We start from the raw sequence: 12,277 nt of genomic DNA, 5'->3' as shown, positions 1-12,277 counted from the left end.
AGCTTGAGATCAAAAAGAAAACTTGATCCTTTACTGGAAATTCTTAGGAGTCTATATTAATATCACAGGATATGAGTGTTTTCAGCTTAAAACCCCTTTTTAAATAATCTACAATTCTACAATAGTAGCAACTAACCCTTACATAGAACCTACTATGAGCCAGGAATGGTTCTAAGTGATTGATATATATATAACTTGACGGCATTCTCACTAAATTCTTAAAAACACTCTAATGAACCAAACTATAAACCCAGGCAGTCTGACTCCAAAGATCACACTAACCACTATGTTCTGCTGTCTCTGTAAATAAATGTCATTTAAGAAGAGCAGTTTGAGGTCACCCGCCAACAAGTGGTGGATCTGGATTAAAATCCTATATTCTGCTTCCTTCTCCTGCCATATTCTTTCCATTTTGTCTCTGTTACAGAGAAATAAGCTCCTGAAGAAAATTAATAACCAACTAAAAACATAAATAAAGCAAAAAAAATTCCTTGAGAACAATACAGCAGCAAAATACAAAATAGACTAACAGCAAAAAGACCCAGAAGAAGGGATTTTCATTATAGCCCAAGTTAAAGACTTTGTTTCTTGAAAAAGTCTAGATCATCATCTTCGATTTATTGAATCTTGGATATTTTAACAACAGCTCATGAAAATATTCACACCACAGACACGTGCTTCTAACAAGGCTGGCTTACCTACTTCTACAGGTTTGCTAGACAGAGCTGAGAAAGTGAGGTATGTGACGTAGCAGCTGATGAGCCCTGACTGCAGCAGCCCGGAATGTGGCTGACCTAGAAAATGACAAGAGACAGAGTGAAGATCAGTCTTAATAGGCCCCCTCCCCCGGCCCCAGCCCAAATTACACTCTTTCAACTTGAAGGCGCACCTCTGGGAGAGAAAAGACATATATAATGTGTTTCCCATATAGAACTTAAAATTCAGGGGGAGGGAGTTATACACCCAGCCTAATGCTGCTATTTCAGACATGCCAAATTCTGCCAAGTTCTCCACCAACACCTTATCAAATTTGTAACTATCCATAAACACACTGCTTAGTTCCCCTGAGGTTTATAACTTTAGTTCTTAAACCACAAGATCAGAAAAAAAAAAAAAAATTACCACCATTATTTTCGAGACCACATAACTTAGCAGAGTAAATAAGACAGATTTCTCAGGGTGTGCATCCTGGATGATTCTACAAGACCATTAGATACTCGGTAGTCCAAGATGGCAAACCCTCCCACCCCTACAAACACACACACACACACACACACACACACACACACACACACACACAATACTTTATCTATCAATGAAAAAAAAAAATGGGGAGTGGTGGGGCACACTGAATGAAAAGATGGTCCAGGCTAAAGAAGAAAGGTATGAGGCTTGATATTCACTGGGAGAAGAGTTTTAAAGTTATAATATTTAAATTAAAACTTTGTGTTTGGATCATTCAGAGTAACCAGTATGTGCCAAGGGATTTTCTCTTTTTGGTGAAATTTTCAACTTTCTGTTGACATGAAAATATTCAGCCTTCCCTCTGGTTAAATTTATTTCCAAAATGATCATTCTTGAATTATAATTATCCATAAAGGTATAGGAATAGACTCACTTATAATATTGTTCTTTGGCCTGGGAATAAGACCTGACTTAGCAACTAATGGCATTAAACCAAATATTTCAAAATGTTAAACCTATTTCAAAAGGCAGGGTTTAACCCAAAGGAGATTTTAATCTAAACGCCAAGAGTTTGATCACTATTTTAGAAAGGATTCAAGTGGGCTGCAAACTTACTGTCCATATTTGTCTTTTCCTACCTGGAAATCTGAATGTCCTATGCATGTGAAACGTCTATACAATGAGATCACTACAAGAAACACCAGACCAGGAACATCTCTCTAACCCAAAGAGAGAAATCAGAGACATCAGAGGTAATGTACAAATGACAATTCACACTTCTACTTTCTGAAGCAATTTTCAAACCACGTGGCCTATTCCTTTGGGGCTTTGAAACACCCTAAGCAAGGTCAGGCTCACATGTTTCTGCTGACTTGCTTGAAGAAGAGCCTGGGCCTGAGGAAGGTTAGCTAACAAAGCCAGCTGCTGCCGGGATAGGAGTTCCTACTTCCTGAAGCCTAGACCACACCGTCCTTGCTATCTGGTCCACAGCCTTGTGTGAAAGATGACCCCAGACACAGCTCCTTCCAGAACCCATCACCTAAGTTTCACCCAGAAGTCACAGACAAAACTCATAAACAACTTGCTTAACATACTCTAAGTACACTTCAATTTAAAGCCTCCTTCATTAAGTTCAGGCCTTTTTGGCCACAGGTAAACCTGGTTATCACAGGTACAGAACATGAAGAGGAGATTGGCACCCCATCCCTCCTACTGCTGACCCATCTACAGTAGGTTAAAGAATGGCCCTGGTTTTACAAAACCCCACTGAGTTTGTTCGAAGACATTTAGAAACGTGCAAGAAAAGAAAAAAAAAGTGTACTTACGATTCTGGACACAGGGTGAGATGGCTACCATTGAAATAAGCAGGCACAGGCCTCCATTTAATCCCAAGATAATCTTGTTCTCCATGCATCCAACTTTCTGTGTGTAAAATACTGCCATCACAATCAAGCCCCCGACGGCAACGGAGTACATGATGAGAGTCACCAGGGACAGGGAGGCGTACCACAGCTTGTTACTGGTGGTGCCTGCAGTCCTGTTTCTCCAGGAAGGGGGTAAAACAGAGGAGAGAGAAGACAAATCAGTGAAGACCTCCACTCTTGCACGTTTTCCATCCCTCGGGCATTAACTAATGCCACCAAGCCCCATCAAGGCCACCATTCCATGTCAAGAGACACCTTTTAGCATTGATTATGCTCCATCACAGCTAGAAAGTTCCTGTAAATATGTGAACTTCTTGGTTCAGAGTAGGAATTTTCTCTACTGAAAGAATTTCATTTTCTGATTCAAGTATTCTCATGGACTAAGATGAATACCCACAGAGTTTATTCTAGCTTCTCCACTCTACGTGTGAAATGTCCCAGCACAGGTGCTAGAAGTATTAAGGTAGGAGGCAAGGGTGGTTCTTCCCTGAGGTTCTCTTCAAGTTTCTCTATAGACGTAGAATCCAGATCTGCCACAGTTGCTTGCTCCAAGAACTGTCAGCAGCTCCGATAAGGTAAAGCCAACTTGAAGCAAGTCTGGTTGGCCCCAGCTCCTTTCTCCCTGTACTAAAAGGAGGATTGGCAACTGGATTGGAAAATAATATCAGAAAATATTAAAGAAGAAATGGGCATTTTTAAAAAGTAAATGCAATCAGGCAAAGAAAAAAATTACTGGTATGAACCATAAACAAACTCCTTTGAAGAATTAATGATATATATAGATACACATACACACATACACACACACACACACACACACACACACACACACATATATGAAGAGATATGTGTGTGTGTGTGTGTGTATAGTATTAATAAAGGGATAGGGAAAATAGGTGGTTTAAATTCACAGAAATTATTCAGAACAAAGAAGATTGTTCCTAAATGCTGAATGGAGGACAGAACATCAGGGTGACTGGATTAAATCACTGTCATCTGCCTCATGACTCAATTCCTCTCTGTGACCACATTCTCCTGAACTGTCACTCAGAAAGCAACTTGCTTAACATTTTCATGAAACTGGAAAGTGTTCAAACAACCCAGCTAAAATTTTTAATGATGGAAAAGTTACTGTTGCCAGAGACAGGGAAAACAGGAAGGAAAGGCCAAAATGATAATGACCATCGTATTCCTGAAACTAAGCCAGGAATGTCACAGAATTATTCAAACATAAAAAGCACATGAAGGAAATGAGAGAAAAGGAGACTCAAAAAAGGGGGGTAAATTACAGAACCAAACAATAATCGAAGGACACAGAGTGAATTATACATAAAAAGGTGACCATGGCTGACTGGTATGTGGGTAGGAGGGTCTGACTTTTTCTCCACTAGATGTTATTTGTATATGAAGAATTTTCTTATAGTTTCAGATTTATATTCCCAAAGTTTAATCTTCAGCCCTAACCTGCCCCCTGAATGCCAGACTCATATTATTCAATGTCTCCACTGAACGTTCTGATTGGCATCTCAAACTCAGCATATCTAGGTCAACTTCCCTGTGTGTGCGCCTCCCTCCCCCAGACATGCTCATGTGCAATCTTCCCAGTCTCAAAGAACAGCAATTGCACTCTGCCATTGTTGGGAGGAAGGCAGGGCAGAAACAAAATAAAAGAGTTACAGTCACGCTGGACTTTCCCTGCCCCTCCCCCACACCAGAGCCATCTCCACTAGTTCCATCTTCAGATTATACCAGAATCCAACTGCTGCTGCCACCTTTCTCCAAGCTACCTCCTTCTCACCTGGATCATCGCCCAGTGGCCTCCTTACCTGTACCTGTGACCCTCCCTGATCTTAAGAACAGATTAGATTATATTCCTCACCTTCAAAACTCCTGAGTGTCCCATCTTACTTAAACACTAAAACCTTTATGCTGGCCCCCAAAGGCATAGCAATCTGGCCCAAAGCCAGCTATGATTTCATCTCCCTCATGCTTCCTTTACCACTGAGTCCAAGCCACAGTGGATGCCCCTTTGCTCCCTAAAGGCACCCAGCAAGTTTAAGGCCAAGCTGAGTCCTGCCCCAGGCTCTCACTCACAAAAGGATAGCCTGCCCTCCTCTCCCAAGCCCTCTGCAGCTTTATTTTTCACCCGTGTACCTATTGCCTATTTGCCTGATTCTGTGTTGATGTCTACCTCCCCTCAGGACAATGTTAAGTTCCACAGGACAAGCCCCGGTTGTATTCCCTGCAATACTGCCACTGTCAAGAATGATGCATGGAAAATGATAGGTGTTCACTCCCAAGACTGTCACCTGTTTTAAAAAAATCACTTTTGGTGGTAATCTTAACAGAGAGGCTGCTACCCTGCTACTCCAACTTCAATTGGTCCTCCTGATGTCCTCTTGTTTTTGGAGACAGCCCAAATAAGGACTGTGATGTATTTATCTTTGTACTCTCCATGCCAACCACAGTGCTTTCTGGCACACAGTTAATACTCTGGCTAAATGCAAAGCACTGAGATGGAGAATAGAAAAGAACCAGGCAACCTTAGCAGCATGCGGGCATCAGGCTTGGATGTCACCAGGGTTCCACCTTAAGGCAGGGTTAAAATTAAACTAAACCAGGAGAGCGAATTTAAGATTAGTACATTTAGAAATATGTGAATAGACTACCTATTTGTACAAAACTGGAGCTAGAAAAACATTTTTAAACATCTAGGTTAACCCATCACATTATTTTACAACACCTAAATCAAGGTCAGAGAGGCCAAATGATGGACCTAAAGTGAAACTGCAAGCTAGAGGATGAGGGACACTAAAATCTGCGTTCTCCTGGCTTCCAGGTCCATGGCATTTCTCTCTCTTTCTTTCTTTCTTTCTTTTTTTTTTTTTTTTTTTTGTGGGGTGGGGGGATACTGGGGATTGACCTCAGGGGTATTTAAGCCACATCTCCTGCCCTATTTTGTATTTTATTTAGAGACAGGGTCTCACTGCGTTGCTTAGCACCTTGCTTTTGCTGAGGCTGGCTTTGAATTCGCGGTTCTCCTGCCTCAGCCTCCAGGGCCAATGGGATTACAGGTGTGTGTCACCACACCAGGCCCATGGCATTTCTATCCTACTGCTTTGGGGATCTTCTCCTTCTGAATATATTTACAAGAAACAAAACTTAAATGGAAATGGAATCATCCCAAATACCTTGTCAATGGATGAATGGATCAAGAAAATGTGGTACACACACACAAATGCCATAATTTAATTGTTCTCTATGAGTTTTACTCATCCATAAAGAACAATTAAATTTTGGCATTTGTTGGTAAGTGGACTGGAATGGAGAATATTATGCTGAATGAAATAAGCCAGACTCAAAAAGTCAAGGGTCGAGTGTTTTCTCTCACATATGTAAGCTAAGGCAAAGTAAGGGAATGAGGGCAGGGAGGGAGGGTGACTGGGTATCAGAAAGACATAGGAAAGATCAGTGGAGTAGAAGAAGGAGATTGGGCTGGGGCTGTAGCTCAGTGGCAGAGCGCTTGCTTAACCTGTGAGGCCCTGGGTTCGATCCTCAGCACCACTTAAGAATAAACAGATAAAATAAAGTGTTCTGTCGTCCACAACTGGAAAAAAAAAAAAGAAGGAGAACAACAGGAGGGAGCAAGAACCGGAAAGGGGAAAAGATACAGAACAAATGTAACAAAATCATGTTATATGAATATACCACAGGTAATTTCACATTAATGTATCTGTAGAAAGTACCAATCAAAAATAAATAAATAAATAAATAAACAAGTGAAAGGAAGATCAATTGAGTAGAGGAAGAAGAATAGGATGGAGGGAAGGAAAAATGGGGGAAATAGGGATTAAAATCAAATTCCAGGTGTATATGATTTTGTCAAAATGAACCCAACAATTGGGGCTGGGGTTGTGGCTCAGTGGTAGAGTGCTTACTAGCATGTGAGAGGCACTGGTTTGGATCCTCAGCACCACATAAAAATAAATAAATAAAATAAAGGAATTTTAAAAATGAACCCAACCACCACATAAAACTATATACTCTAATAAAAATTTTTTAGATAATGGAAAGTACTTTTGTTGTTCCATCAGAAGCATATTTTCTAGGTTAACCTTGTAAGAGTTTCTCTTTAAAAATACAGGAAGGCAGGTGTGGTTGCACACTCTAGTAATCATAGCAACTCAGAAGGCTGAGGAGGAAGGATCACAAATTCAAGGTCAGCCACAGCCCCTTAGCAAGATCCTGTCTCAAAATAAAAATAAAAAAAAAAAAAATAGGAAGGGCTGGGGATATAGCTGAGTGGTAAAGTGTCCCTGAGTTCAATCCTAGTACCCAAAACCAAAACAAACAAATAAAAAACCCTGGGTTTGATCCCCAGGATTGCAAAAGAAAATAAACAAAAAACCCAAAACCAAAATGACTACTATATTAGATAGACATAAAAGAAAAGAACAATATTAGTAAGCTTCCTATCTTATTCCTAATCTTAGGTAGACAAAGCAACTACAAATATGTTGACAAAAAGGGTTTTTTGTCGGGATTTTGGCCTCAAAGTCAGGGTAACAGCAACATAGTTTCAAAGCTCTTAAGCTATTCTTACTGAGTAGTTTCTAGAAAGTTTTTTAAACAACCAAACTCTTCCAAAGTGCCTGTTAAAATCTGGCATCAATAATTGGTCCCAGGGCTGGCGTTGTGGCTCAGTGGTAGTGTGCTCGCCTAGCAAGCGCGATGCCCTGGGTTCAATCCTCAGCACCACATACAAATAACGGTATTGTGTCCAACTACAACTAAAAAAATAAATATTTAAATAATAATAATAATGATAATAATAATTAATCCCAGAAAATGGTTTTGGAATCATTGAAGTTAGAGTGAAGAGGCATAAGTATTCTCTGAGAAAGGCTGTTTTATGGGCAAATCAGGTCTTCAGTCTTTAAGATGCTAATATTTTACCATGAAGTACCCTAATTTTAGGATGACATGCTTATTTTGTCTTTAAAAAAGTCACAGTGAAAGAACATACATCAAGAATTACTGGGACCAGGCATGGTGGCGCACACCTATAATCCCAGAGGCTCGGGAAGCTGAAGCAGGAGGATCGTGAGTTCAAAGCCAACCTCAGCAACTTAGTGAGGCCCTAAGCAACTCAATGAGATCTGTCTCTAAATAACATACAACACAAGGCTGGGAATGTGGCTTAGTAGTCAAGTGCCCCTGAGTTCAATCCCCAGTACCAAAAATAAAAAATAAAAAATAAAGAATTATTGGGGAATGATATTAATTAATTAAAATGCATTTCCAACATATTATGGGTATTTCTTCTGTGCAGAAGAGAAAATAGAGAGATGTAAAACTACAGTTCACCCATTTGATTTGTTTTATAAGAACTCTATTGCCTCAAAACAAGATCTAGGAGAGACCACAACATGAATTACTAGGTTTTGAGGAAGACTAAAAACACAGGCAGCATGCAATAAGTTTACAGTATGACTCAACCAGGAAATCCATATAATTGTAGAGATTAAGACTTAAAAAAAATTCTAAAACATCCGTAGTGCTGTGTGTTTTGACTATGCAGTATGCTGTAAACATTTTAAAAACTGGTCTTATTTGACTGTGCTTAATCTAATATTTACCAAATACTAAATTATTGTTTTAATTTTTATGTGTATGTGTGGTGCTGGGGATTGAACCCAGGGCCTTGTGCATGCAAAGAAAGCACTCTACCAACTGAGCTATATCCCCAGCTCATAATAAATTATTAACACTATCCTTTTACTGATGTATCCCTGCAACCGTATCTCATTATCTGATTTTTAAAATACAAAAGCAGAAGAAAAGAACAACTACCAAGCCGAAGAGTATACTCAAAAAAAATATATATATTGAGAGAATTTGGACAGTGTATTTGTTTTGCCTTATCCAAGTTAAGAAAATGATGGCCACAAAATCTACAAAAAAAAAAAAAAAATCGTATTGGGTGTAAGAAGGGGTTATTTTGGAAACAAAAACAAAGTAAAGCCAGGTGCAGTGGGACACACCAGTAAATCCTACATATTCAGGAGGATGGTTGGTTAGAGGCCAGCCTGAGCAACTTAGTGAGACCTTGTTTCAAAAATTCAAAAAGGGCTGGGGATGTAGCTTAGTGGTTGTGACCCTGGGTCCACTCCCTAGTGGACCAAAAAAAAAAAAAAAAAAAAGCAGTGGGGGGTGGGGACCTGCAAAGAAATAAGACAGAAAGTAAGACAGAAAGCAGTTAAGTGCTTGGTCCAAAATCAGAGAGAAAAACAAAACAAAGAGAATAAATTTGGCTTTAGAACTTGGCCTGTTGATTGTCTGGTTGTCATTTTCTCCATGAAGCTCAACAACAACCGAAAAAAATATCTATTAATAGCTGGGCACTTCCCATTCAGCCTGGGCTATGAATTCTATTTTCAAGGCACTTAGAAAATAGTCATCTTTTTTTAAAAGGCAAGATGACTTTCAAAGGTAGGACAACAGATTTTCTAATGAAGGGATCTTTCCCTTCTTGGCAAATTGAGATGAAACACAAATTTGGGGGAGGTACCAGGGATTAAACTCAGAGGCACTTGACTACTGAGCCACATTCCCAGCTCTATTTTATATTTTATTTAGAGGCAGGTGCTCACTGAGTTGCTTAGCTCCTTGCTTTTGTTGAGGATGGCTTTGAACTCGCAATCCTCCTGCCTCAGCCTTCCGAGCTGGCGCTGGGATTACAGGCATGTGCCACCATGCCTGTCGAAACACAAAATGTTTTAAAAGGAAAGAAATAAACTGACACATGCCAATAATTCCAGTGACTCAGGAAGGCTGGCAAAATTTGGAGGACAGCCTAGGCAATTCAGCAAGACCCTGTTTCAAAATAAAAAATAAAAAGGGCTGGGGATATAGCTTTGTGATAGTTGAACCCCTGGATTTAACTCCCAGTACCACCAAAGCAAACAAAAAAAAAAAAAAAAAAAAAAAAAAAAAAAGAAAGGAAAAGAAAAGAAAGAATGAGAGAGACCAAAAAAAAAATACTAGATCATACACTTTACAGAAGATAAATCTTCAGCTCCATAGTAGTCTGTTTTGTTTTTAATATTATAAGGATAGAAGACGAAGTCTAATTACATTTAGAGCCACCACAAAAACTGCAGAGCTAAAACTAATTTTTAGGTACCAGCAATGGGATCAGTGTGGCTAACTTACATCACTGGTTGACAAGAGAGTCCAGAAAATAAGTGTAAGAGGAAAGGGTGGAAATGACAGAAAAACAGTATTGGTGATGTAGCTTAGTGGCAGAGTGCTTGCCTCGCACCTGTAAGGCTCTGAGTTCAAGCCCTAGAATCACAGACATACAAAAAGGGTGGGAGGGGGTGTGTTGGAGAGGTCCAAAGCACAGATGTGAAGGAAACGTGCTGGCATGTTGTTTTTGCTGTAAAGAGACTGCTCATCTCATGGCAGAGCCTTTCTCAGAAGCAGGCAGTTTCTCTGAGTCAATGAGCAAGCTGGCTTGGAAGCTTTTCATAAGAGCACATACCAGTTTTTGTTCCATTTATGTGCAAACTCCACAATCAGAAGGAGCTGGATACCTATAAAGATGAAGCCTCCAAAGGCTCCCACGTAGCGCCAGGCTGCAAAAGAAGACCGCAAGGAGCCAATGAGAAGCACTCCATGTGTTCAGTTCAAAAGAAAGAAGTAATTTTCACTGAATACTCATTGTACCTGTGACACATTCCATTCCCACACAATCACATAAGGGGGGTACTATTATTAAATTCTCTTGCTTTCCAGATTTTTTAAAAAAAAAACTGAGAGGCTGTGTGAGTTAACAAAGGCTCAGAGCCAGTAAAAGGCACAGCTGGGATTTGAACACAGGCCATTTGGCTCTGGAGCATTGAAGCTTACGCTCCACACTCAACTGCTAGACACCCCGTCAGATGCAGTCATTCGCATTATCCACAGTGGCCCACAATTTAAAAGCAACGACACACATCTCCAGAAAAATCAAGGGCTTAATTCTTACTGTTTAAGGAGTCACCAGTGTCCAGGGAGGAAATGAGGTTCAGACTCGGGGAAGAAGAACAGAGCTCTCCTTTTGGCTCTGCCAAACAGAAGCTATGACCTTGGGTGAAGAAATATGTCATGCGGGCTACAACTTGTCTGTGAAAACGACAGAGCTGAGGACTGCTGGGTCTCTTCTCCTTCTAAATATACTATCCTAAACATGCTCAATATACATAACAGTAACTCTGGAGAATAAAAAACTAGTTCTGAGAGTGTACAGATAAAAGCAAGACTTGGATACAATATTCTTATGAAAAACTAGTATAATCCTAAAAATTTAGGTGGACCTATCTGAGGGACTTGGGCTGTTCCTTATGAACTGGTATGATGTGAAAATTTTTAATATCTTAATTTAGAAAAGTGAATCCATTTGAGTTGAACAGAGTGTTTGTTTTGAACTACTGAGATTCAGAGTCCCCAAGCCCCTTCCACCCTGCTCCTATGGAGAAGGGAGCCCTGTTATAGCTATGATTACAGGCCTCATGTTAAATGAATTTAGGTGGGTTCACCAGGTATGGTGGCAAATACCTGTATTGCCTCAGCAACATGGGAGCCAAGGCAGAAGTTTTGCAAATTCAAGGTCAGCCTGGGCCCTGAACTTTAGCAAGACCCTGTATCAATTTAAAAAATAAAAAAGCTCTGAGGATATTGTGGTAAAGTGCTCCTGGGTTCAGTCTCTGGTACTAAAGAAAAAAGGAAAAAAAATAAAAAGAAGATGTTTGGTGGGGTTCTGTCAATAAGGAACTTAATTCGATGTAGGCTTAGAAACAGATTGGAGGCGCTGGGCACAGAGGTGCACACCCAAAACACACCTGCAACCCCAGCCACTTGGGAGACTGAGGCAAGAGGTATCACAAGTTTGAGGCCAGCCTCAGCATCTCAGTGTGACCCTGACTCAAAATAAAAAACAAAAAGGCTGGGATATAGCCAGTGGTAAAGCACCCTGGGTTCCAAACCGAGTACAGACTAGAAGATGCCTTCTGTATCCCACCTCCATTGTTAAAAGGCTCTGTTTCCTGTGCACTACTCGAGGAAAGAGATCTCTGTGGGCTGGTGGGGTCAGGCTGACAGGCCAAACAGGTTTTCAAACAAATTTTAAGTGACTCATTTTCCCTTCAGGCCAATGATCTTAAAATAATCATTTCAATTCTTCAGCCAACAGAGACACAAAGGTCCTCCTAAGAGTGCCTGTAAGTGGGGGGCAAGGAGAGGTGCAGGAGATCTAAAGTGTGGGCAGATAAGGCTGGATTGATCAATTGATTGAGGCCACAAGAAAATCAGTAGTTCAAAATATCAAAGGCCTCCTGGATGAGGCCTTCGAACAATTTCACTAAATGGATAAAAATAAATAAATAAACAGGCACACCCCCCCCCCAACTCCCCATTTGTACCTTTGAGAAAGGTCTCCTGGTCTGGAATGAAGAAAGCTCCTGAGCACATGGCCCCCAACAGCAGAAGTTTAAAGAACCAAAATCTGGGAGGGAGGAAAGGAGAGGAAATGTATTTAAATGATATTCAAAGGAGAACAAAAGACCTCTTGGAAGGTGGCATGTCAACCCATGATTCTGCCATTGCTAATGTTCTCTCCAAATCGA

At 40.4% G+C, this 12,277-nt stretch overlaps 1 protein-coding gene across 1 annotated transcript in view; it reads right to left on the bottom strand.

Moving 5' to 3' along the window:
- The window catches only part of SERINC5 (serine incorporator 5), a 109,254-nt gene that overhangs the window by 18,526 nt on the left and 78,451 nt on the right, over nucleotides 1-12,277 (bottom strand). Inside the window, exons 4-7 of the mRNA XM_081280315.1 lie at nucleotides 12,074-12,156; nucleotides 10,156-10,249; nucleotides 2,511-2,722; nucleotides 699-794 (exon numbers count right to left, since the gene is read on the bottom strand). Coding sequence (XP_081136441.1) covers nucleotides 699-794; nucleotides 2,511-2,722; nucleotides 10,156-10,249; nucleotides 12,074-12,156 — 485 coding nt within the window. The remainder of the gene's footprint in view (nucleotides 1-698; nucleotides 795-2,510; nucleotides 2,723-10,155; nucleotides 10,250-12,073; nucleotides 12,157-12,277) is intronic.

The sequence above is a fragment of the Spermophilus citellus genome (genome assembly GCF_964194105.1).
Source record: "Spermophilus citellus genome assembly, chromosome: 1".
Classification (NCBI taxonomy): Eukaryota; Metazoa; Chordata; class Mammalia; order Rodentia; family Sciuridae; genus Spermophilus; species Spermophilus citellus.
The sequence above is the reverse complement of the archived record's forward strand: the minus strand, read 5'-3'. Positions and strand labels throughout refer to the sequence as shown.